The sequence below is a fragment of the Grammomys surdaster genome, unplaced genomic scaffold, assembly GCF_004785775.1.
Source record: "Grammomys surdaster isolate TR1022 unplaced genomic scaffold, NIH_TR_1.0 125679, whole genome shotgun sequence".
Classification (NCBI taxonomy): Eukaryota; Metazoa; Chordata; class Mammalia; order Rodentia; family Muridae; genus Grammomys; species Grammomys surdaster.
In genome coordinates this window covers 1,519,248-1,546,664 of record NW_021620516.1, presented here as the reverse complement: position 1 = coordinate 1,546,664, position 27,417 = coordinate 1,519,248, and the positions used below count along the sequence as shown (strand labels likewise).

Here is a 27,417-nt window from a genome sequence, read left to right as displayed (position 1 = left end):
CTGTACAGAAAACTGGAAAAGAGAATGTATGCAAAGGGTAGAGTATTTCATTGTGTATCTCTGGCCATGGTACCGAGATCAGCTGCATCAGCGGGGCGTGGTTGGGATCATTGGGGTCAAGCTTGGACTCTGCTGCCCACTTGGCCAACTTCTTCATGTCCGTGAGCCCTGATGTGCCAATGGATGAGATGGCATCTGCTCTCTTCAAAGCACTGGAAAACAGCAAAAACACAAACAGAAAAAGTGATCAGAAGCTTGACCTCAGCACAGCCAGTGCTGCTTACAGAAGCCATTACCTTCTTACTATAGAGACTCTGGCTAGTTTTCTTTACTTGATTATTAAATATGTTGTAAGGCAATAGAAATCGAAGGCATGTAAATGTGACCCAATGATACAACTCTGCCCTGTGCAGTGACATGCCACCCACTTCACATCGTGGCCCCTGTGGTCCAGGGAGCTCTGAATACCTCACCTCCCAGGCCAGTGACTAGCAGCTTTGGACATCGAACTCAAGGGAGATCCGTGCTCAACATGGATTTCCATACTTTACTTGCTCATTCCCTGCTTCACTTCAGGAAGAGCCAAAACTTTAGCCCCAGGGGATGTCCCTAGTTTTAAATTCCAGTAAAAAGATCAGAAAATGCCTGGTTGTATGTATGGTTCTTGACTTGTCACAGAACTGCATTTACTTGTGCCAGGTTGGTGCGGGGATATGTAGGACAAGAAGGGGACAAAGCAAAACCCATTCTCATTTTCCATGTGTTGAAGTCATTTGGAAAAGTGTCTTCTCTGTGATGTAGATACATCATTTTATTCATATGTGTGTGTGTGTGTGTGTGTGTATATGCATGGTTGTAAATCTTTTTATTTTAGAGATGAGGCAGCCATGGCCAGAAGGTGAGATGACTGACTGATAATGAGTCTGTCTATATTGAGATGACAAAGGGAGCCTCTGGTAGAAGGATGTAGGTTTCCAGGCTGCAGACTGCCTGGACCTGCAGTCCATCACAGTGGGCACCTAGACTGGACTGGGAGCTCAGGGCTCCTCCTTCTCCTCTGGAAAAGGACTGAAGATCTAGCTGTTGGGGAAGAAAGCTAAAGAGCAGGAACTTTCCTACATCTAGCAAGCTCTGCCAGTCACTAGCAAAGAAGCTTTAGTGAGAGAGAAATAGATAACCATGTGCTGTGCATCCCTGAGTTCACGAGGTGAGAGAAGAACACAGAGTTTCTGAGGCACTTAAACAAAAAAAAGTTTTTTGGGGGGTATATCTGATATCAATGGCCATCTTATGTATGTCAGGTGATTAGTATTCTAAATTTTAAGAAAAAAAAATAAAAGTACCATTACAATACAGGTAGCTAGAAATGAAAGGAGAGAACATGACATCCCAAGCCTCCTCATCTCGTGTCTCTAATACAGTCAGCAGTTCATTCTAGTCATGTTACCTTCGAAATCCAATGTTCTGCTGTGACAGCGGAGGAATTAAAGGAATCCCATTTTCTCCAACGGCCCATGCCACACTGTGGGAAACTTTCCCCGACGTCATTAGAGTCAGTTGATTGCTGCCATCAGCTTCAAAGGAGAAGGGCACCCCTGAGGGAGTAGCAAGGTCAACAGGTTGGGGTTTAGAAAGGAGAGGACCCAGGCCTGCAAGAATGCAGATGGCAGAGAGATGGAACCTGGGATAGGCGTGGTAGGATGGAGCACATGCTCCAAGCCAGGCCACTCGATTTTTTTTCCAGGTAAATCTGCACAGAATCAAGCTCTCTCTGATAGCTGGGGGTAGAGTTCCCATGGTGCATTATCCTCGCGACCATTGGTGTACTGGTTCTGCTAGTTCACAGCTGTGAGATCTTTGAAAGACTACCTACCTTTTCTGAACCTTAGCTCTTATACATATAAGGGAAAATAACCACATTCTTCTAAGAAGTTTTTCAACATCAGGTGTTTGTCTATTTGTTTAAGACACTTACATGAGCTCTTATTCAGGCTGAACTTAGCAGGGAAGACGAAGTGAAACAAATGAAGAGGAATGAGCTGAAGCGACCTGTTATGATGTTTGTGTTTGAGTGTGTATAACAGCAAGTAAGTGAGATACAGGCTTAGGGTGCTGGCGGGCATTAAGCATCAAGGAAGACGATATTAGGGGAAATATAGAGAACATTTGTGCTCAGGGGTGTGGATGGGTTCCTGCTGTGGCCAAGGAAGCCTGACTAGAAACACCTTCTGGTCAGGCATGCAGAGGCAGGCTGGATCACTGGGTTCTGGGCCAACCTCATCTACATAGCAAGTTCCAGGGCAGACATGATGGGATCTAGCATTATTTAGGAGATGAGTAACAGAGAGACAGCTAGTGAGTAATAGAGAGAGCCTGTCTAAGCAAACAAACAAAAGAAGCACTGGATAGTGCCTCTGAGGAAGGAAAGAGATAGTCATGTAGGTAGAAAAGTAGTTAAACCATGAGGTCAATCATGCATTTTATTAGAATTGAGAATGCTAATGAATTGTTGTAGAAATATTTAATCCCAATCCAGGATTTCTACCTGGCCTTTGACCCTTTAGTTCCCAGATAAAAGACACATACAGCCTTTATATTTATAATAAACCTTAAACAGCACAAGAGCTGGGCAGATGCCTATTTTCTATGTTGTTAGGATTTATTTTCCTATCAATAATCCAAGTTATTACTTATTATGTTTCATCTGGGCTGCTTTTAACTCCAATTGGCCAGCCCTTGGGGCCACCTAACCCATGGAGGCTTCTCCCACCTCTGTTTACCTTCTTCTCCTGGTTCTCCTCCGACCCCAAGCTCCACAAACCGAAAGCCCACCTATATCTCTTCTGCCTAGAAATTGGCTGCTGACATCTTTATTTACCAATCAGAAATAACTTGGGGGCAGGATCCCTTGGTGCTCCATGCAGACTCCAGGTCTTGGGGCCCCACACGTAGCATTACAATAGACTGTAAAACCAAACCTCAACAGTGAATGATCTCCGTATAATGATTAAAATTATACATATGAATACATAAAATTTATAATATATATAAAATGAGTTTTATACACCTATATCATTGTGATATATCTTTTTCATTTCAAATTACTTCTTTACAAAGATTATTATGAGTGGAATTGAGGCATCAAAGAGCATATTAAGGCTCTTTAAGTCATACTACAAAATACTTTATAGTAGTGTATTCATACGTGTTTTCTTAAAGAAATGACTTGGTGAGCAACCATGTATCTTATGTACACACGTTAAGGACTAAAATGAACTTCTACCATGTGGATCCTGGAGATTAGAATCACTCCCTCAGTCTTGGCACAAAGCCTTTACCTGCTGAGCCATTTTATACTGGCCTTCTTTCTCTCTAGCCCCCCACCCCCAACCCCCACCCCTTGAGACAGTTTGTTATTCTGTACTTCAAGCTGCGGTCATCCTCCTGCCTTAGCCTCCCAAGTGCTAGGGTTGTAGGTGTGAGCCACTATCCCTGGCTTCTTTTGAATTTTTGATACCAATTTTATAATTATTTGGTGATAACTTTTGATCATCTGTGAAGTGGAAAAAGATAGATTTGGATATGACAATAAAAACCATGAACTGCTGAAAACAATTAGCTTTACTTACCACTTCCAACACCCTCGTGGTCCAATGTCACATGTTGGTTACTGCTGAACTCCACCTCTTCAATGGGGGCCCTTCCTGTGACAAGGGTAGTCTCAGGGATAGGCAAGAAGACCTCAGCTAGCAAGGTGGTACCACTATGACCAATAGTTTCATAGACCTGAAATCCAGAGAAGAGACTCAGCCAGTAGAGGTGGCAATAGAATGTGCTCTCAGGTGTTGGTCTACACTGTTAGTGTTTGTGCTGGTCTGGCCCAGACACCATCTTATGTATACCCTGCTTGGGACCAGCCTGATTCTCAGTTACTCCTGGGATAGTGTATTGTGGTAATTAATACTATGTGATGGGATCTAGGGTTATCTAGGAGACAAGAAACAGCATGTCTGGATCCTAGTAGATGGTCACATTGAACTATTTCTTCAGCAAACCAACTAGGGAACTCTCTGGTCACACAAGTTCCCTACCAGCCTTTTTAGACACTTAGAGTGGTAACCTATCTGTTTTCACTGACATTACAAAGAGACATTTGATAACCAAAAGGCTGACCCATTCCTCTTGAAACACCCAGTTTGTCCATAGCTGATTTAAAATTATCTTATAATTTTAGTGACCACAAAATTCTTGGGGCAGGGATTATAGTTAACAGATGTACCTGAAGCATTAAGCTCTCTGGCCAGTTGAATATCTGCAGGTTGAAAATCTGTCCAAAGTGAACCCGGAAATCTGCCCCTAGAGGCCGGCTAACAGTCCTTGACACCTCCTTGTTGTTGAAGACGACCTTTAAGTACACAGAGCGCCTCCTGACATCTTCCCTTCTGGAGACCTCCACCCTGCAACGTGAGACCATCCACAGCTATAGTCAGTGTTTGATTACTAAGGATCACCATGTATTTGTTAACTGGATGGATACTGAAGATGGCAAGTGACACAGTGGTGAGGTTCTATCAGTCCATTTGACCCAGTGACAGGTTTTGTGGAGCTTGCTACAATCAAATATTGAGACATGAAACTAATGGGGACGCCATTGGCAGACACTGAAAGGGCATGGAGGGACAGATTAAGAGTCCAATCCCTGTTGGACTACAGTCTCCTCCAGTTTCTTAAATGAGACCTATGCTTGGAAATAAAACAAAATCTTAAGTAAACCTATTCCTTGTTAAGTAGAATTAACTCAGGACTGGAAAGACTCAGTGGTAGAAAGAGTGGGAGGGGGAAGAGAGAGGTTCCTGTTCTTCTAGGGGATCTGAATTTGATTGCCAGGACCCAGGTCAGGCAGCTTATAAAGCCTATAATTCCAGATCTAGGTGGTTCATCTGATGACCTCTTCTGACCTCCACAGTACTCACACACAGACATAGAAATGACAACAACAAAATCTTTTTAAAAAGGAGTAAATTCAAAATGCACAGAGCAGTAATGGCTTGTGTTTAAGCTGATAGGTTTTTACACAGGAAATACAGTAGGGCATTTTGATGTTAGATCAGGTCTCTTTCTCTAAGGTCTAAGCATTTCCTTCATGTTTTCAGAGAGTGAGAGACTGTTCAGTGGATGCTCAGTATCACTTCTGAAGACCATGCAAATCCCAAAAGAGTGTATTCTGGCACATTGAGAGAGCTGAAGCACAGGGAGTTTGAAAACAGATCAGATTCTTCAAGATGAGTGTTTAATCTTAGTGTGTATATTTGCAGAGACACTACAAAAAATGCTAGTCAATAGCAATTACAGCCTATTGACAAAAGTAAAAAGGATATTCAAATAAAAACAGATCTAGGTTTTTGAGATGGTAGTATAGCAATTAAATATTATTTTGGTTAAATATGTAAGACATAATATTTATTATTTTAACTTTTTTTTGAGATCGAGTTTATGTGGCTGGCCTGGATCCTTCTGTTTCTATTTCCCAAGTGCTGGGATTTCAGGCATGAACCCCCATGCCCAACCATTTTGACTATTGTTAAATCTACATTTTAGCACCATTAAATACACTCATGGGCAATAGTCATTGCTACATACCTACAGAGTGTTTCATTATCCCTAATGGAAATTCTTTTGACAATATTAAATGGAGTATCATTTTAATATTTTATATTCCTGCAATTTAGACATATCCAGACACGAACTGGCTTAAAGTTGAAATCAAGAAGCAAAGAGACGTCTCAGTGTATCTGCTAGCCTGAGGGAACATGGGTACAGGAAGCCACTATGGAGAGCAGGCATTGACTTGTTGGGGTTCTGTTCCACAGACAGCTCTATGGAGAGTGTTCCTAGGTAATAAGTGGGGTGCAAAGATGGGGGAACCCTAGGAAATCTCCAAAGGAAGCATACATAGGCAGTTTTACACAGTTAAACCTTATGCTTATGTGTGGGGGCATGGTTCCTCTGTTCATACGGTATAGTGTGATCAGATCTATTTCTCTGTGTGCTCCTGTGTGTGTGTGGGGGTACATGTGTGTATGCACCAGTGTCATCAATGGTCAGAACATGTTTACCTCGTACATTCCAATACTGTGTATGGTTAGAACATGTGCTTACCTGGGACACTGGTCATTGGGGGTCACATTCCCTGCCAGACTCAACTCTGGAATGAGTGTGGGCTCCCCTGGCCTCCTCCTGCTGTGGGCTGCTCTCTCTCGCACCTGCTGCTCTATGAAAGCTGGGTCAGTGGGCTCTGGGGGGATGGGCTTCTTGACCTCTTCCTCAGGAAAGGGATCCTCAGCCTCCTCCTCCTCAGGGTGTTCCTCTGCTGTTTGCTTTTTTCTTTTCTTTTTGGCCTTCTGTTGGGTAAGAGGTGACCTGGTTTCAAAACAGTCTCCAGGACTGGCCTTCAGGAGCATGGTACTCAGAACAGAAAGACCTGGACACCTCCTACCCCCAGCCCAACTCCATCAGCATTTCCCTGTGCCCCAGTTCTCCCACAGAGTAGAGACAAGCACAAACCACATGCGCACGCATGTGCACACATACACACACACACACACACACACACACATACACACACACACATACACGGCTTCTGAAGTGAGGCAACATCTGAAGATCATCTAGCACAGGCATCAACATCTTCCATTTAAAGTGGCCATGCATGGAAAATACACATTTGACATTCACATTACTGATTATACACAGTGCTGTCGATATGATGTCTGGGTGGCTTTTTGGATCCAATTCATCCCTTTTGCCCCCCAACAACAGGGTAAGAAAGAGACAGAAGAGTCAATGGGAGACCTCCATGTGGTTTGCTGGTTTAGCTTCTCCTCCTGTCTCAGGCAGGGCCTCCCTAGGCAGCCCTACTCCAGGCTGAGTGATGCTTTGCAAACCTGGGCTTTCCTCCAGGCCTTCCACTGCTGATGAGAAGCTCTGTACTCCTCCATCTTTGTTTCATATTCTTCCATGTGCTCTTCCAGCAATTCATGGATCTCAGCTTGAATCTCTGCTTCGTATGCTTCCTCATCTAGTTTCTGGTCAACTTTTTCCCTTTAAATGAATTTGCAGATCTTGGTTATTTCTTGGAATGAAATAAGATGGTAATCATGCAACAGATACAATGCTGGGCTTGGCCTATGGCAGGGTCTTGTCTAAAACTATTGCTTGTGTTAGACTGTGAGCCTCATGCTATCATCCACCCTGAAGAGACATTAACACAGTTAAGAAACTAGCCTTCGAGTACACAGGTGGAAGAGCTGTGGACCACTCAGTAATAGAGCCATTCTGGTTAAATTTCCCCATAGGTTGCCAAGGCAGAGTAAATTCTCACTCCAAAGGGCCTGAGAACTCATTTTAATAGTTTTATTATGTCTTTGTTACTGAGTCCCTTAAACCACTTCCTGAACTTGGGTTGATGACTTGAGGTTGTTTTCTGATGATTTTGCTGACAAGAGTATATCCACAGTGTGTTCTGTAGATACCCATAGAAGGGATGGAGATGCTTTCCCCCTTCTCCTGACAACCATGCTACACCATCTCAGTACTTGTGATAGTTTCAATAGTTATGGCCAACATAGACTCGTGTGTGAATGCTTGGCCCATGGGGAGTGGCACTATTAGGAGGTGTGGCCTTGTTGGAGAAAGTGTGTCACTGTGGAGGACGGCTTACAGGTCTCGTATATACTCAAGCCGTGCCCAGTGTCATACAAAGTTTCTTTCTATTGCCTGTGGATCAAGATGTAGATCTCTCTGCTCCTTGAGCACCATGTCTGCCTGCACACTGCCATGCTTCCCTTCATGGTGATAAAGGACTGAACCGCTTAAACTGTAAGCCAGCCCCAATTAAATATTTTCCCTTATAAGAGTTACCGTGGTCATGGTTTCTCTTCACAGCAATGAAATCCTAACTAAGACAGTACTGGGCTAAACAGACATGAAGGTTCCCTGCTCATCTACAAGAAGTCTTCTCATTCCTGACTGGGGAGACTCTTGAGGGGGACACAACAGACAAGCTGCGCTCATGTCAGCCTAGCAGTGGGGAGTTGCTGCTGGGTATGGACTGCTGACTCATATTTACCTGGCGTATTCTACGTTCCTGGCTTCATACTCCGCAGTTTTCTCCATTGCCTAAAACTATGAGAGCTAGCCCAAAATTTGGGTGCAAAAACAAGTCCTGGGAGAAACTTGTGGGCAAGTCTGAAACTCTATGTAGTGAAGTTTGTGGTGTGTGTATATGTGTGTGTGTGTGTGTGTGTGTGTGTGTGTGTGTGTAGTATGTATGGATGGATACATGTGTGGAAGCTAGAGACAGATGTTGAATGACTTCCACTCTTGTTCTCAGCCTTATGTTTTGAGACAGCCTCTCTTCCTGAACTTGGTCCTTTGGGATCCATCTGTCCCCTAACCCCAACTTCCAAGCACCAGAATTCCAAACTTGTGCAAACATGCCTAGCTTTTCTCATGGGTGCTAGGGATCTGAACTCATATCTTCCCCCTTCCCTTCTTCCTCTTGCTCCACTTGCTCTGGCCCCTGCTCACTCTGAGCCCGCTCGTTCCAGCCCAAAGTCCACTGTAGCTGTCTTTAGACACCCATATGAGGGTATCAGATCTCATTATGGATGGTTGTGAGCCACCATGTGGTTGCTGGGATTTGAACTCATGACCTCCTGAAGAGTAGTGCTCTTAACCCCTGAGCCATCTCAGCAGCCCTGCACTCATGTCTTTATGCTTATGTTGCAAGCATTCTCTTGACTGAGCCAACTTCCCAGCTCCTACAGAAGGGTTTTATAAAACAAAACTATAGCTACATGCTGTCAATCTCGGAAATGTGCATAGCACAAAGAAGTAATTGTGTATTTACACACTGAGTCTATAAAAGTGGAAAACAAGCAATATTAAATTGTGTATTCTTGGGGCTGGAGAGATGGCTCAGCAGTTAAGAGCACCTGTCTGCTCTTTCAGAGGTCCTGAGTTCAATTCCCAGCAACTACATGGTGGCTCAACCATCTGTAATGGGATCAGATGCTCTCTTCTGATGTGTATAAAGACTGACAGCGTCTATTTTAAGATTTTAAAAGATTTAAAAATATTTTTTAAAAATTGTGTATTCTCAAAAAAATATTGTGTATTCTCAGGGGTTATATACAGAGGCAGGAAAACGATGGTCATAGAAGCAGACAGCTGTTACCACGGCTGGAGAGAGGCACGGGAGCTGTCAGGTGCCTGAGACGCTCTGGTTCTCAGACTGGGAAGCAGCTACAAGGCTGCTGCTGTTTGCTCATAGTTTTTAAATGTATCCATGCACTCCACACCTCTCTTGATGTATGACACGGACTGATAAACCAGTATCTGAGAAGGCTTACTTTCTCAAGACAAGTTTCAATGGCGTGTTCGTAAACCTCTGGAACTCCCGTAAAGACTTCATCTCTTTCCAGACCTTTATGATGGTCTTAAGCAGCGTTCGGTCTTTCTCTTGTTCAGCATCTCGAAGTTTTCGAGTCTGCCTACGAGTTATAATCATTGACATGTTGTATCAGTTTTCATGAATAAAACGTTAATAGTGCTTCGTTATTGCAGACTGAACTAGACAATCCTCCTTTGTACATGTGGCTGCAAAACTGTAGCCCAGTTCCCTATGCCACGTCGACTTTCTCTCTTCTTCCCCAGCCCTGCCACGGTTTCTAAGTTAATTTGGGATTCTTTGCTTCTCCAATTCACTCATATGGCAATTTTCTCTTGCTAAGTGTTTTCAGTATTTCTAAGACACTGTTTTGTTAGCAGCTGTGAAAGGAAGTAGGAAAAGAGGAGGTAATAAGATGGGATCTGTGTTTTGGACATTTTCTTTAGTTTATTCCCCCTTAGCTGAATTTCAATTTGATAGACTAAATTATCTTTTAAAATTCTTTTTCCAACTATTGTCCCTCCTACTGACAGCTGCCTTTGTAGTTACGACAGGAAGAGACTAGCAGGAGTGGTTGTCCTGGATGAAGCACGCTGGTGTTCTAGTTGTCAGACAAGCGCTGAGGGCTCTCTGTGTTGACACAAATCCTGAGCTCTGCACAGAGAGGATGCAATGATGTTGCCTGCTGTGAAGAATTTTAGTGTTAACAAGATGACAAGTGGTTCTGGTTTCAACTGTAGAGGTGGCATCTGAAAGTGCTTTTCTCTTTATTTCAGTACTTTCATCTGTTGGAATCATCTGATATATATTAGACCTTCTTCATAAATGGTAGCCAAATCCAGACTCCAAATTCACTCTGGTACACTGTAAATCAGCTAATTGATTAATTTTGAACAGGTGCCATGTGTGGTCTAGGGTATACAAACATGCCTTCGAAGCAGGCAGTGTCTCCGTGCTCAAGTTGTTTGTAGTATAGCCCAGAAGATGGACACACACATAAGTGACAGCAACGTTTGACACAGAGTGGACCTATGAGAACATCCTGAGAAATCCAAGGGGGCAGGACACTACAGAAATTAGCATCCCCTGGCTGTGGGAAGGCCTGAGAATGGCAGTTCTACTTGGACTGACTTGGGCTGTAGAGACAGCACAGAGAAGTAAGGGTGTCTGGCTTCTGAGTAGCTGAATAGGTGGCTAAAGAATAAGGGGGTGGCAAAGCATGGCAGTTACTGTTGGGAATCCAGGACTCAGGACTCTCTAATGTCCTTAGGAAGCAAGAGAGTGGCAGCCTTGTGTGAATTCTGGCTTTGACACCTACTAGCTAGCCTTGGATAAGCTAAGTCACTTCTCCATGCTTATCTGTGAAACAGGCTTGTTAACAGAAGTCACTCTGCAGGATTGCTGGGAGGATAAGTTGACACCTAAGGGGTGTGTGTGGACCCAAGCTTGGCCACCATCCAGAAGTCAATGTCACTGTCTGTCATTGCTAAATGATCTGATCTTCCTTTAGTCCATTATCTGCTACTTCTGCTGCCTTAGTTGTTTGTTTGTTTACTTAATTGTTTGAGACAGGGTTTCTCTGTGCAACCCTAGCTGTCCTGGAACTTGTTCTATAGACTAGGCTGGCCTCAAACTCAGAGATCTGACTGCCTCCATCTCCCAAGTGCTGAAATTAAAGGTGTGTGCCACCACTGCTCAGCCTCCTGTCTTATTTTAAAAAACTGAAATATCAAATTAATTTACTGAGTTATGTAACACCTTCAGAATTTTTTTCTACTTCCTTTTGCAGTTCCCAAAAAAACAGTTTCTCAGAAATACTGAAGACTTTTCTCAACAACAAAAATCATTTCCATATGCTTTAAATAAGCAAAGAATCCCAGAAGAACATTTCATTAGAAGTATAGCAGAGCTGTGGAGGAAGAGAGAAGGGTGATTTTTTGAGTAGGATACTGGGTAGTACTCCTGCGGTCTTGCATAGGTGGGTGGGGGTCTGCAGCGTGGATGGTGTACCCAGGTCTGAGGTAAAGGTTACAGAGGCACTGACCTCTTTGTTAATTAACAGGAGAAGATGCCTTTTAGGGGAGAATACAGTTTTTAAAGGGCTAAGACGACAACACTTGGGACACTTGGCAATTGTATTAGCTAGACAGAGGAGGTAGACTTGACCAAGGACAGTAAGGACAGCTGTGTCACCAGGGAAGAGCATTCTAAATAGGCAATGTGTGTGGCTAAGAGCCAGTGGTTAGAAGCTGAGAGGGCTGCAGTGGTCTCAGAGGCTGCAGCAAGATCTGCCTCGGAAGCAGGGTGAGTGAAGGGCAGAGTAACTGGAGTGGAGAAGATACAAATGTGAATGATTTCCAGAAGTTTGTCCATAGATAGAAGTGCAATACAGAGATATAGGGGCATGGCTCCTGTAGTCCTTAAATTCTTATTCACTTAAGAGAGAGCACACCCAGTGTGATGCTGATTAAAAAACTCAAGTGATGAAATGTCTGAAGTGGTAATAGTCCAGGTGAACTATACCAACTGAGGGAGGGCGCAGCAGATGTCCAGCTGGGGAAATCACAGGGGAATGGGGTGGGGGGGTGATCAGCTGGTTTCAGGGGGCTAAAGAAAAGGCATACGCAACAAGTGATCTCCCCAAGGTTAGTTTCTCTTAGTGAAAACTCAAAGAAGGGCTGAACTTCCCCTCCCCCTCTTTTTAAACTGCCTCATCTATGCTAATGGTCAGTTTTCATCTCCAGTAATGTAACTGTAATGGCTCTGTGTCTGAGTCTGCCTCACATGCAAGTCAGCTGTTTTTCAAAGTGATTCCTCAGTCCAGCTCTAGGGAAACCCATGATCGTATCCTTTCTCTGTCTCTTTTCCCTTCTCCACCTCTCTCTTTGTGTCTCTGTCTCCTTCCCTCTTATTCCTTTCTCTCCCTCTTACTCTTCTCTCCGTGTCTGTCTCTTTCAAGCCATAACTGTTTCCATGCTCACTCTAGGCTAAAACTAAAACTATCCTCATATAAAAGCTGTGTTTTAAACATAAGAAATAATTTTAGAACCGTATATGCCTCTAGGATCTGAGAGGCTGAGGCAGGAGGACTGCCACAGATGTGAGGCCCGACATGTCTACATAATGGGAAAGGCCTTGCCGAATGTCCAACATAACTGCAATATGAATAATACTTTACATTTTAAGCATACTTTTTATTCTTTTCCAGTATACAAACTGCACTAATTCTCACTTTTCGAGAAGAATTTCCAATTCATGCCTAGATCGGAGAAAGAAAAACATACATTGAGACTTCATGATTACTATTTTCTTATCTAAGAATTGGTTCTGTAAAAATGTCCACACACTAACACGCAGGGATTTTAATTATTGTACAATTTAAAAATTATCTGAGCCAGGCCTGTTACTTGGGGACTTCACACTTTACAGTAAGTATATATAATAAATGGTGGCCTTTGAACGATAGATAATTAGATGTGTGGCAAAAAGAAAAGGGCTAAGATGTGGACACATAAAAAAGCAGGTGACAGAAGGGAATACACAAGGATTCCTCAAAACAACAAAGCATGTGCACATAGACCCCCGTTCATATTTATGACTTCCTTATTTAGGAGCAATGATTAGAGCTTTACATTTTGAATTTTAAAATTATGAATATCTCAAAGAAACAGAAAGATACAGGTACTGAACAAGATGCTGCCCACTGACATCTTCTCTCAATTACTCTGAATTCTTTTCAACAATATTACAACTGAACGTTGCCTTCCCCTCTGTCAAATTTACACCCCTTTTGTGCCTCCCAGGATAAAGAATGGAACAAGTACCTTTTCTGACCATAACACAGATATGTTACCTGAGACAATCAAGTACTGTTCATGTGCTCTTAGTGGGCCACAACATGTAACAAACAGCCTATGGCAGATGGGTTTATCAGTGACCACTGCTTTCCAGATTTCCCCATGCTATCAGGCACATCCACCTTAAACTGTGGAACAAATGACTGTGTCTGCACAGATGCGATGCTGGATGTTACTTCTAAGTCTCACTTTTGTGAATGATGCTACACATCACTGCATTTGTCTCCCTGTGACACAGGCATGTGGCTCTTTAGACGACACACCCCTGAAATTTTCAGTCCATCTGGTAGGCACCTTTTTATGCTATACTAATTTTAAAAATTATTTTTTTAATAATTTCACGTATATACACTCTTTAGTCTTATCCTTTTACCTCCCTACTGCCCCTGTCTACCCTGAACCCTTCCCATAAATCACACTTGTGACCCTCCAAGATCAACCAGGACAATCTGTGTGGAGGTGTCTGTTGCAACCTGATGGCCTCAGCTGTGGAGACTCACCTAAAGACCATGATTCCCTCTTCTCTTGGAGTCTATGTATAGCTAACAGTTCAGAGGTAAAGGGTAGGTAAGGTAGGTAGGTAGGGCCTGTGAGCCCTTGTGTCTTCCTTGATTCACTGGTAATTAAGCTGCCTCCATATGTTAAATTACCAATATCATTATTTAATTTGGCAGAATTGTACATGAATTCAATGAATTTTCAAAAGTCTGGAAATATGAACTGTAAACTCATATCTACCAGGGAACAAGGGAAGTCCTTGAAGACATTACTCACCGAATTTCAGATTTATACTCATTGATGGTTTTCTGGGTTGTATCAAGAGACTGATGAGGTTTCTCTGGGTTAAGACTGGTATGAACAGCTTTTCTTAGTGCTTGAAGCTTAACATGACAGGAATAGAAGTTTTATGTTAGAAATTCTAACCCATGAGTTGGAAAGTGCAAGCTCTTCTGTGGATGCTCAAGGCTCCAGCAATCTTTAGACTTTCACCAAAGCCACCAAAGCTGATACTGACAAGGAGTTGCTGATTCTGTTTTTATGGATCTGCAACTCTATAGAACAACGTTTATACATCTTTTTTCCTGGAGCAGGATAACCAGATTACTTATTATAAATATAAATTTTTCTAAGTGTCCTAGAAACAAGTTTACTTTCCAAGATAACAGTGGATCTTTCTGGGTTCTTAACACAAAATAGTATTCCTTTGGTATGAAGAAAAAACAAAGCTGGAGTAGATATTATAGGGTAGCTCCTTATGTAGACAGTAAGATTTTACAGTTGAGACCATATTGTTTGAAGCCGTAATTGCTAGTAGAAGCCCCAAAGGATAGTATCACACTAGAAATGAATCCAAAGGGGTAGCCATTCCTCTGCACCAGCTGAAGCTGTTGCCCTGTGTTTGAATGATATGCTATACAAAGAGTCTACATAAACGTCAGACTGTCTCTGGGAACAGACATGTTCTCAAGCCACCAACAGTCTCAGGATCCAAGATTGCTTCATTAAGTAATAACTTCGTGTCACAGGATGTGCTTGTCCCACGGGTGGAACCACTTGTAGCACACACAAGTCTCCCACTGGAAGGCTGCATGCTGCAGAATTTGGGCTTATTAATTGCATACCATCTATACCCTCCTGTAGTAATTAATCCAAGTTTTTCAACTTGTTAAGATCTAGAATCATCTGGGAGATGTGCATCTCCACATGTGTGTGAGGGATTATCTTGACTGAGTTCACTGGGGATGGGAGATCCATCTACTGTGGGCAGCACCATTCCTTGGGCAGAGATGCTGAACTATATAACATGGGAAAATAGCTGAGCACTAGCAGTGCGCATTTGTTGTACTCTGTCCCTAATAATGGATGCGGTAAGCTGCTTCCAGCTCCTGCCTCCTTAACGTTCTCACTGTGATGGACTTTATCTTCACCCATGAGTCCAAATAAACCCTTTCCTTTTCAAGTTGCTTTTGTCAGGGCATTTTAGTATAGCAACAGGAAGAGGAAATAAGACATCTTTCTTTTGTGTCTTGGTAGGACAGTGTCACACACCCTGGGCAGAGAACATGTGAAATGAGGACAGAAACATACGATGTTAGAAATATCCCAGGTGGGTTTATCAGAATAACCAGCCCCATCAAAATAAGCATAGAGAACACAAGTACCTTATCTGTAAGAAATTTTGTCTTGTTTCTTTGCTGTCTTGCGAGGTACTGGTCATATAACTGGGCCAGCTTGGATGCCAAGACATGCTCTCGGCTAAAACAGGGATGATGAGTGAAGATTAAGCCTGAAATATCGATGTCCAGTTGGAAATTTCCTGGAGGGTCTCCAGATCCGATCATATGCTGTCTGCTGTGGACATACTTCTCCGCCTAACAGAGAGAGGAGACTGTGAGTATTGTCCTCAAAGGAAAGGCTGTCGGATGCAAACTCTCATGGATCTTTTTCCTGTCAACTTCCTTGTTTCTTGGAGTCTTGTGTTTTGCAGCTGATGAACTCAAATATTTGGATCACAGATGCCCTCTGTTGTAACTAAGATTTAAAAATTTGTAGCATGTTGAATAACGTAGGGAGAGAGGTGGGGGAAACCTGAGCCCTATGTGCAGAAAACAAGAAGGGAATTCCTTGAAGTGGAGTGTACCACATAAGACTGTTTTCCTTCTAGAACCTCTCCAAAACATTTCCCATCCATCACCACTGTTTACAGGAGCTGGGAGCATCACTGATTTTTGTGCTTATATTCTTCTCCTGGTTAGAGACAGACTGCCTTCAGCGTGTGCTGCTTTAAGACAGAGTACCCAATGCTTTAAGACAAGGTACTCAGTGCTTTCGGCACAGATGAGTTTTATGATTTCTTCATCGTTGAATAAATGAGATGGTATATGTGAGGAATTTGGTAGCATTTCTATTGAGCCACAACACACCAGTTAAATCCCCCTCAGCTTCTTGTTTCTACAGGTGACGATACAGAGCCTCAGAGAGAGTGTGTGTTTTCCAGAAACTCTCAAAGCAAGCTCAGTGAAGTGGGCATCCCATCATTTTATGGAATACAGTTCATATGCAAACCACAACTGGAAAAAAAAGGCAAAGGGCAAAGGATGGGGTCGTCCTCTCAGGTGGGAAGAGAGGCGATAGCTTAGAGATTCTGTTCTACCATGCACCATGGAAACTGTTCATACTCGATTGAGCTGAGCCTGAACCTAAGGTAGAGACCACCAGCAGTTACGAGAACACAGATTTGGGAAATAAAGCACATTTTGAAAGGTACTGAGAAATAGCTAATGTATTCCTATTCGAGATTATGATATTTTAAGACATATAATCAGTTTTATAAGGGTGTTGAAAAATAAGGTTTAATAAAAGAAGGAGAGGCACTAGGTGGGAGGAAGTAGGGGCGTTCAGGAGTGAGACGAGACGGGGTAACAGGGATGAGTATGGACATAACTCATTGCATGCATGGTGGATATTGTTAAAAATAAATAAAAAGTTAGTTGGCTTCTCATTAAAGATAAGCTGAATGTCATTTTAAAGGAGAATATGAATGTTTTAGTAATTAAATATAGTACACATTATATTAGGTCCCATAAGAAACCATTAATTCTAAATTTACATCAATAGTGTATATATCTGCTCATCTAGGAGAACCGTGTAGAATTGGCTGGGTAAAAACTGATGGGTAAAACTCACATATTCTTTCTTTGAATTCCAGTTCAAAGAAGCAAGAGCACAGCAAATTTTACCAGCAAATGGAGGCTCAGATGAGCATGCTTTTCCAAAAATACAAATACAGAAAACTAAGTTGACAATAATAACTGCAAAGCCAGACACACTACTAAACAAATGAGATGTTTCTATGCACACACACACACACACACACATGCACACACACACGCACACACACACGGAATACACAGATGTGACAAAAGTGTAGAACTCCTTCTCTTCTTAGTTAGCTGTGGAATAATATAATAACACTATAATCATGGCCCTCTAATGCCAGAATCCCCTTTTCTGCACATTCCAAGCCCCATCCCACTAGGTGATGGTTTTTTCTCCTCTAAATTGGTTGCTACTTGATTCTAGACTTCAGTGGCCTGCAGACACCCACCAGTCAGTGTTGAATAAAGAGGACGATGAAAACAAAGTGCTGCAAGGCTCCACATGACTGACAAATGCCAACTAAGCATTTCTCCTCAGTCTACCATTTCTACACATAAAGATACAGAGAGGTCCAGAGATACGCAGAAAGGTCCCAAAGCAAGGTCAGGGTCCCAGTCCAGCATCCCTACCCGAGACATGCAAAAGAACTAAAGATAGACAGTACTGATCATGTTCCCCATAGATGATGCAGGGTGGGAGCACCAGTTCTGTCTTGGGGTTTTAAAACATCCATTTGGCCTCATAACTCACAAATAAAACATTTATGCCATGCAATCTTGTAATTTTCTAGTTAACACAAATAGCTTCCAAAGCTCCTTCCAGCAAAAGAATTGAGCAACAATTCCCTCCTGACTCGAGTCAGCAACTATTACATTAGCAGTCTATTAATCTGGGAAAAAAGCATATGGAAATGAAAGGTGGCAAGTAAATTCACTTATTCCTATGACCACTCAGACAATCTGCATTAATTAAAATAACTTCCGTGTAGCAAAACATGGATAACTAAATGTCAACCCCAGGTGTGATGGGAGTTTCCTCTCTGGCTGAGTTCTGCCCCACTCTCCCCTCTCCATGGGTGTTTCCAGAGGTAGAGTACTCAGGGTGTGGTTCTCAGGTTCCAGCTTGTATGCTTGGGATGAGTACGAGCCTGTGGCAGACTGTTGCTATACACTCCCAATGTTGCCTGGGGCACTTTTACCAAGCATTCCTCTCCCAGCTCAGGATGAGCTCACCTCGAGTAACTGCTGCTGGTCTCTCTACCTTCAGTGCTAAGCTCAGACACTCAGAATGCCCAATCTGCACTGTTTCAGGGAGGAAGAACCCTGGGTCTCATCTTCTTCCATCTGCTTACATTTCTTAGAGACCGAGAGGAATAGCAATGCTTTCTCCAAAGGAGAGAGAGTATTTTCCAAGTGTATTTCAAGTTGTAAAGTTGAGATGATTCCTCATTCTTTTATTTGAAAACTAAAAAGCAAGGCTGTTAAGAGGAGGCGTTGGTGGGTGATCGATAGGTATTCTCAGAAGATGCTAAAAGAGATGTCTGTATCTATATATCACTGGCAGGATAAAAAAAATAAGGTGGTACATGGTCCTGAGAAAATAATAACACAGCCCAGTCAAGTGCAGTGCCTCAGGCAGATGCGATGTCTTCTTTTCCAGGTCTTCTTGGAGACCATTCTCATTTCCCTCTTCCAAGGACCATGTCATATGGCCTGGTGGGTATATGGTTCCTTTACATCTGACTGTTATTTGTCCTTAGTATTGATAGAGTGAGATGAGGGGGAAATATCATCCTTTTCCTCTAGAGCTGTATGTGAGCTAGGCTATCAAGGATCTTTCCCCTTCTCGCCTCTCTCTCCTCTCTCTCTCTCTCTCTCTCTCTCTCTCTCTCTCTCTCTCTCTCTCACACACACACACACACACACACACACACACACACACACACACACCTGACCCAATATATGGAGAATCCTGCAAAATGCAAAAAGAACCAGAGGAAAGAGGGAGAGGAAAGGAGAGAAAGAGAGAGGGTGGAGAGAAAAGAGAGGAAAGAGTAGAGAGGAGAGGGAGGAAGGGTGAAGGAGGAGAAGAAAGGAGAGAAGAAGAGAGGAGAGGAAAGGAGAGAGAGGGGGAGAGAGAGAGAGAGAGAGAGAGAGAGAGAGAGAGAGAGAGAGAGAGAGAGAGAGAGCTAGAGCGCTGAGACTCTTCCAGTATGTCTCAGTCTTTGGCTATGCTTAAAGCCTCCTCCTACAGTTTTATAATTTAGCCTCCCCTTGAGAACTAGTGTGCACTGGGTTTCTGCCATTTGCAACCAATGGAGACCTTCTGTAAAACATTGGTAAAAAGAGCAGGAAGGGCGAGTGCTAAATTTTATCAAGCAGTAACTAGCAAAAAGGATGGTTTTCTTGCAATTTCCTCAAACTGGCATAGCAGTCCCCACACAACATAGTACCTTTAGCCCCTGGCTCCCTTTCTGTCTCCTCATATGGGCCACAAAGACTAAGAGCAACTTTAGATGTTGAACCCTTTCGATTCTTAAAGCTTACTACAACATAGTACATACCAGACTTCCAGTAAACAACAGAACAACACAGAAGGGAAAGGTGGAAGGAAGTAGCCCAGTGGCTACCAGGCTGGTCTTCAATGACTAGCCCACTTTGTTACTGTCATTGGGAAAACTGCATTGTCTATTATGTTTTGTTCTACTTGGAATTTTTAAGTTTTAGACTTGGATTAGTCCCCTCCTAAAACATGTTAAACTGCATAGTTTATTTGAAGTTTAAGTGTGCGTTTGTACATCTGTTTTCATTCCGTTATCATCAGTAGCCTCATCTCAATTCAGAAGCTGCACATTGTTTTCCTTCTAAGCAATACATATCCATCGTTAGAATTGATGGTCTAGGAGAACGGCTGTATTGAGGGGTGGTTCGTTCCTGCTGGACTGAGTGAGCATTAGAGTTAGGGCCTCTCAGTGTGAGCACCAAGAGTCCTGTAAAGGTCCAAAGGATTGCTGACTCCTGATCCAGTAGCGGGGCTTTATTTCCATCATCTGATAAAACCAAGCCAGGGCCCAAGAAAAGCTATTTAACACAAGAGATGACTGTCTCCAAGAGTGGACTAGAAATAATATATCTTGGTACAACATTTTGCTGTTTTTTTGAGGCAGGGTCTCTTTCTGTAGCACTGGCTGACCTGGAGCTAGCTCTGTAGACCAGGCTGGTCTCACTCTCACAGAGATCGGCCAGCCTCTGCCTTCTAAGTGCCAGGATTAAAAGCGTGTGCTACCAGACCTAGCTCTTTCTCCTCTTAAGCATTAACAGATATTCTGTTAGAGTGAAGGAAAGCTGACTAACACATTCACTGTGTATGGCTATTACACTTTCTTTCTTTATTTACCCATATGATAGCCAGTGAAATTCTTCTCATGTTTGAGGCTACTATCAAGAGTACCGTAGCAGTTGTGGCAAGAGGGGACAGGAGGGTGTTAGTCAGAGGATATGTATGTAGAGCCAGGGAGAGTCAGTTTCAAGGGATCTCTTGGACAGTATGGTGCTTTGATGATGGCTTATTATCTTCTTGGAAAATGTTAAGGAGCGTGCCTGTTAGGTGCTAGCAGCACACAAAAACTAACTATGAGGTGATCAGTGATGCCAGACTCTACCATTCTACAATGTATACATTCTTCAAATGTCATGCTAGAAGTGAGAAGAACACACAATGTTATTTGTTGTCCTGGTTAGTTTTAACTGTTAACTTGACACAGCCTAGAGACACGTGAGACAGAACCCATCATCATGGGATTGCCTAGATCAAATTGGGAGATTAGTACTATTTCTTTGACACTCCATGAGGTAAAATCACCAAATAGTTTTAGTGGGCTCAGCTTGTATCTAGAGGGGGAAGGTCACCCACCTGAGATGGAATTGGACCCATCTGGTTTTACGTCCTAATGGCATTTTCTTGGCCAGTTTTACTCTTGGTGCTACAGACAATTTGATCCCTTAACTTCGGTACATTTCCACATTAGCTTAGAACTGTTAAGGGACAGATTCACTGGCTCCCAAAGACCCATTTTCTATTAGCTATCCAAGTTTTCTAATTTTAGACATAATTTAGTGCTTCATTAGATTAATGTTTCATGCTTAGAAGGCTGCCTGGATGAAGAGATGGTCTGATGGGTTAGGAGACATGGGTATAAGTTCATGCTGTCTTGATTACTAATTTTATCATATGTCTTTGTGTAGTTGATAAATCCCCCTGGCTGGGACCGACATGCAAACCTGCTTCCAGGATCACCCTTCTGCACAAAGTAGACATCCATTAACACCTGCCTATAAAAACTGTTCTATAGAAGTTTGAAATTAAAAATGAGGCAGCTCATGGGTCATCTCAGCACTCACAAGGACCTAGCATGGTCATAGACAGTATTATCATTCCTACTTTTTAATGAAGGAGAGACCAGAGAGCAAAGGGATTACTCAGTGTTGCACAGCAGACAGTATATGTCTGTACAGACAAATGAAGTGCGGGCCTGTGTCTTCTCTGCTCATCACTCCGCTTTATAGAATGGTCGTCATATGCCCATTCTGTTTTATTTAATCAGTGCAGAGATACTTCAAACTTGAGATAACGTCTGACGTTCGTCCCTCAGAATCTGAAATGCTGGAAGTTTAGTCCCTGGGGTATTGCTGCTTGTTGACAGAGTAGAAATTTAACAGGTGGCAGATGATGGCTTGACCATGGTGGCACTGTCCTCAGAAGGGATAAATGCTGGTCCCATGGAGTGGACCAGTTCTCAAGAGATCAGTTGTTATAAAGCAGGTCGTGCCATTTTAGTTTGTCTCTATGGGTTCCATTATCATCACACGAACTTTCCCACACATGTTCCCATCATTGTTATGGCCGCTTCCCTGAGGCTCCCCAGCGGAGCTCAGCAGTTGTTGGCACCATGCTCTTGAACTCTCAGGACTGTGAGATAAATAAATGCCCTTTCTTAAGAAATCTCTAAGCTTCAGGTATTTTGTCATGGTAGCCCATATTATCTCATTTAGTCTCCATAGAATCTCCAGGAGGAAGACACTATTGCAAATCTTACTCTATAAGCAAAGAGTCAAGACACAGAAAGAGATCAAGAACCCAGTTTACCACATGAGTGGTAAATCAAGGACTCAAATCCGGCAGTTTGGCAGAGCACTTCAGATGAATGAGGGAAGGGATGTACAAGGACAGTAAACCTCCCTTAGATCAGACACACACACACACACACACACACACACACACACAGAGAGAGAGAGAGAGAGAGAGAGAGAGAGAGAGAGAGAGAATATAAAGGATAGTTTTCCAACACATGTGACTAGTAAAGAGATAGGAAGGGGCAAAAGAAATGTGACAATAAGGGCAGACTCAACTCACTCATATGATCGATATTTAGGCTCCCATGTGAGGTGGTGACTTATTTAAAAAAACAATCTAAGTAGGAGTTATAAATTCAGCTCAAGCTATTCAGGAAGCAGGGTAACTTCAATTTCATGTATTAACAAGGGCCTAAAGCAAAGAGGCCACCTGTACCTTCCTGTACAAAGTCTCCAGTTCGGCCTTTGGGCTTTGCTCCTGTGTGGGCAGTGACGGTCTTGAGGGAAATGGCTTGACGGGGCTGGGCAGCGCCAGGATTCTGCCATCATCTCCAAACCACTTCCTCCCCTGTGGGTCAAGCAGAGAGAAGGACCATGTTTCTTTATATTTGGGCAGAAAACATTTTAGAAAACATTTGCAGACAATTTCTGTGTTGGTTACATATTTCACGTGTCACCTTGGGCCCTCAAAGAACTTTAAAGTTTCTGTCTACATGAAATCGATTCTTCACTAACACCCCCACTATTAAGTTACATTTAAGACAAGTAAGTGGGTCGGCAAGAGTGACACACATCTTTAATCCCAGTACTTGGTGGGCAGAGGCTGGCAGATCTCTAAGTTCCAGGTCAGCCTGGTCTACAGGGAGAGTTCCAGGACAGCACTAGGACAGCAAGGGCTATACAGAGAAACACTCTCTCAAGAAACAAAACAAGACAAGACAAGACAAACAAACAAAATAAAGGTGAGGGAGAAGGGGAATAATTGAATGCTTAACAAGAATCTTTTTTTTTTTTTTTTGGTTTTTTGGTTTTTTGAAGACAAGGTTTCTCTGTGTAGCTCTGGCTGTCCTGGAACTCACTCTGTAGACCAGGCTAGCCTCGAACTCTCAAACTCAGAAATCCGCCTGCCTCTGCCTCCCAAGTGCTGGGATTAAAGGCGTGAGCCACCACCGCCCGGCGCTTAACAAGAATCTTATGTGCTCTTTGTAAAAGATTTAAAGGGGTTTCTCAATAGAGGAGTTAGAGTGAAGACTGAAGGAGCTGAAAGGATTTGCAGCACCATGAGGAGAACAATAATACCAACCAACCACAGCTCCCAGGGTCTAAACCACCAGCCTGCGAGCACTTAGGGGGGGGATCCAGGGCTTCAACTGAATATGTAAGAGTGGAGGGCCCTGCTGGGCCTAGGTGGAAGAAGAGAACCTTGACCTCATGAAGGCTGGATGCCCCAGGGGGTGGGAATTTTGAGGGTGGGGAGGTGGGAGTGGGGGGGAGTAGATAGAGGTTACATCCACAGAGAAGAAGGAGGAGGGGTGAGGGGATTGGGGGTTCCTGGGTGGGTGGGGAATGGGGTAAGGGGACAACATAGGAAATGTAAATAAAACATCCAATAAAAAAAATGTAAAAAAAAATATGAATTTTTCTCTGGCTGATAAAAAAAAAAAAGATTTAAAGGGAACACAGTGTTGAGATCATTCTCCATGTTGTCAATTAAAATTTTGAGGACCTGAGAAATGTCAGCACCTAGTTCACTGGGGACATGTTCTGAGTGGCTGTGAGTTGGTATTGGTTGGGCCCTCAGAATGTACTGAGAGACAAAGACTAAACAAAACTAGAAAGAACCCTCTATAGACTCTTCCTCTTCAGCCTCTACAGAGGAAAAGAGTCCAGTGCACGGTGTGAGGTGCCAGGCTCCTCTGGAGAAAGCAGTCCCCACTCACAGGCTCCTGTATCAGCAGTCGGTTCTCCATGATGTTCTCATTGGTGCGTGCCACCTTTGGTCTTGTCCCGATGTAGAGACCTTCGTCTTCCAGGAATCTGGGCTGTATATTCTCAGGAAGCTTTTTATAGGTCGGCACTATATGTAGTTCACAAATAAATACAATAGACATGAGTACCAGCCTCAACCTTAAACTACCATTTGGGTAATTAAAACAAGCATCAGAGATTTTGTTTATTAGAATTTTTTTTCTAAATTAATTTCTAGAAGTAGAATGGAAGAAAAGATGAATGTGTTTACTTACAAAATCATATAGAATCATATACTTAGGACACAACAACTAAATAATTCAGTGCCAAACTGAGCAGTAGGGTGTTCTTAGAAGAACATGGCATTCAGAGCCAAAGGTCAGAGTATAGAGTCTGAGCTATTGCTTGTTAGCCTGTTAAATTCAGGCCAGGCACGTGGAGCTCTTTTCTTTTGTACAAGAACTACTATTTTTTTTTCTCTTTCACTGGGTTCCTGAGAGAATTAGATGATGTCACGTCCAAAGAAATGTTTTGAAAACTAAAAAGCTAACAGCCTGGGCATGTTGTTAGCAGAGAGTGGGGTCAACACGCATAAGGCCCTGGAAATAACTTATGGTTGGGATCACCACAACATGAGGAAGTATACTGAAGGGTTCCAGCATTAGGAAGGTTGAGAACCGCTGCTCTAAAGTGACTTCTGATGAAGCGACACGAAGTTGATGCAAACACAGGGAGGGGAGAGGTGAACTGGAGATACAAGGAGTTGGCTTAGAGGCAGGCACCCACCGTGCAACCCTAGTGTTGAGAGGTGGATGTACTAGGCAGGAGGAGAGACCTTGCAAGCCAGAACTTCTGCCATCATTCACATAAACTTCACAGTGGTTTCACCAGCAATGCTCTGCCCACAATCATATGAGAACACAGTGGAGTTCAAAGCTTACAGGTGTCCCTGTACTTAGCCTTGAGTTCCTACAATATCAGCATGGTGACTCACTATGCAGGTCTTCTCTTCGGGGCTATGTGCTATGAACACGAGTCAGATGTATATGAGGCTGTACCACCTGAGTACACGCTGTATACTCTGTGATGTTCACACAACAGTAAACTTGCCTAATGATTTCTCTCAGAATTCACCCCTACCCTCAGATACCACTGTACTGAAAGCTATGCATGTTGGGAGACAAGCTTGCTTCCAAAGTGCTGTGGTGTAGCACGAGGGGACACAGGGTAGCAGGGAAGAGCAAGGGGAACTATTCAGATCATAGGGAGGAGCTCGGGCTCTGTGCTGGGGGAGGGACTCCAGCAGAGTTACGATTCTGTCAAGGCTGTGAGGCTCACTGCAGCAGAGTGAACTAAAAGGGTGGGAAAGGATGGCCTGGGGGGCCAGGATGTAATTTAAGAGTTAATATTTACAGGGCTCATGATTATCTCATTCTGCATGACTTTAAGCATCTGACTATGCTGTCTTGGTCTGTTTATGGCCTTCAGACACTGTATATTCCATCCCTTGCAACCAGAACTAGCCCTGCCCCTAAAAACCTCTCCCCTGGTCCTCAGAAAACACGGGACATACTTCTTTATCATTCTTCATTCATCTGACTAAAATACCAGATCAGCAGTACCTTGTGGTGTTTAAGTTTTTGTTAAAATAGTTTTGACTGCTCAGTTAATATGTGTGTGTGTAGACATACACACACATCTCTCCCTCTCTCTCTCTCTCTCTCTCTCTCTCTCTCTGTCTATCTATCTCTATCTCTATCTCTATCTCTATCTCTATCTCTATCTCTATCTCTATCTCTATCTCTATCTCTATCTCTATCTCTCTCCTTATTCTGCTCTCTGACTCCTGCTTGCCATGGATCAGGTCTATTTGTCTGTGATTGAGTGTGAATATATGTAGTAAATATAATATAATAATATATACTATATTTTTCACAGATACATTACTGTGACAGCAAAGTTAGATTAGATAGGTGGTTTTGCTGCACCTCTCGGGTAAGCCCGTGCTCCTTTAAAAGCCACTGCTCTCTGCAGTAGCAACAGCAATGGGACAGAAGCTATGGGGTCTGGCCCTTCACCTATATTATCTCCTCAGTGATGCACCAAGTCATCTTTTATGAGACTTCTATTTCTCCCTTTCTTCAGCCAAGGCATCTGGGAATAAGGGAGCCTGTTTCGGGTTGCAGTCTGCTCTCTGACTCCTGATTGCCACGAAGCAGATGTGTGTGTGTGTGTCTGTGTGTGTGTGTGTGTGTCCTCAGGTAAGTGCAAATGTGTGCACATTACATTTTTGAGACAAGATGGGATCTCTCACTGAATCTAGAGCATGTCTGGCGAGGCAGCTCCAGGGATCAAACTGTCTCCGTTCCCCAGCCCTGGATTACATGCAGGTGCTACTGCATCTGGCCTTTTACATGGACACCAAGGATCCAACCTCGTGTTGTCCAGCCTGCACAGCAAGCGCTTTATCCACTGAGGCATCCCCCAGCTCCCAAAGATCATTTTTAGTTAGTAAATCATATTCAAACCTAGAATCAGCTCTAGAAAGGGTGGTCCTTCTATGTCAGGCATTATTTCATCTGCAGGAAAATGAAGATGTCGGAGCTGAGCATAGAAAGAAAGAGTGAGTACCTGTCAGCCGACTAGGCGTGAAGAGGATTTCTTTTTCCTTCTGCAGCTGAACATGGGCACTCGTGTACTCTGCAGCTCTGACTGTCACGAAGTCATGGGCTGTGGGGTCTAAGCCCAACAGGAAATCTTCGGCATCCTTACCATTAAGAAGCTCTTCCTCTTCCTACACAGCATTGAAAAGCAACAAGAGGCAGTCATACCAAGACTCTTAGCGGACTTGGAAAGAGAATAACTAAGACAGAACCCATGAAACTTGACACATTGTGTTTTCTAGGCTGGGGGAGATAGATAAGTGGGTAAAGATGCTTACTATAAAAGCAGGAGGAAACTTCAAGCTCTTAGACCCACATAAAAGCCAGGTGTAACAAAAGCATCTGTAATGGCAATACTCCCACTGAGAACTGGGACAGGAGAAGCCCTGAAAGTTCACTGGCCAGCTAGCCTGCCACATACAGTCAACAAACACTGTGGATCCTGGCTCAATCAATATGGTGAGGAGAGACACCGGAAGATCTCCTCTGACATACAATCGAGGACTGTGGCACATACCTACCCACATTTACACACATGAACTCACACGCACACTGTGCACACACACTGTGCATACATACACACAAATCGTATTTCCCTTTTGTGTCTTTTTGCATGAAGGTGACCTTTTATAGCTCACAAGTGAGTTATTATTGGTTGCTTTATGCTATCCTTCCAGCTACCTGGA

At 43.2% G+C, this 27,417-nt stretch overlaps 1 protein-coding gene across 1 annotated transcript in view; it reads right to left on the bottom strand.

Annotated features, from left to right (window-relative positions):
• Cc2d2a (coiled-coil and C2 domain containing 2A) overlaps positions 1–27,417 on the bottom strand; it is an 81,633-nt gene that overhangs the window by 29,950 nt on the left and 24,266 nt on the right. Inside the window, exons 10-21 of the mRNA XM_028787820.1 lie at positions 26,700–26,862; positions 24,041–24,177; positions 22,537–22,668; positions 15,471–15,680; positions 14,083–14,189; positions 9,414–9,554; positions 6,945–7,101; positions 6,160–6,401; positions 4,280–4,457; positions 3,630–3,786; positions 1,448–1,595; positions 74–212 (exon numbers count right to left, since the gene is read on the bottom strand). Coding sequence (XP_028643653.1) covers positions 74–212; positions 1,448–1,595; positions 3,630–3,786; positions 4,280–4,457; positions 6,160–6,401; positions 6,945–7,101; positions 9,414–9,554; positions 14,083–14,189; positions 15,471–15,680; positions 22,537–22,668; positions 24,041–24,177; positions 26,700–26,862 — 1,911 coding nt within the window. The remainder of the gene's footprint in view (positions 1–73; positions 213–1,447; positions 1,596–3,629; positions 3,787–4,279; positions 4,458–6,159; positions 6,402–6,944; positions 7,102–9,413; positions 9,555–14,082; positions 14,190–15,470; positions 15,681–22,536; positions 22,669–24,040; positions 24,178–26,699; positions 26,863–27,417) is intronic.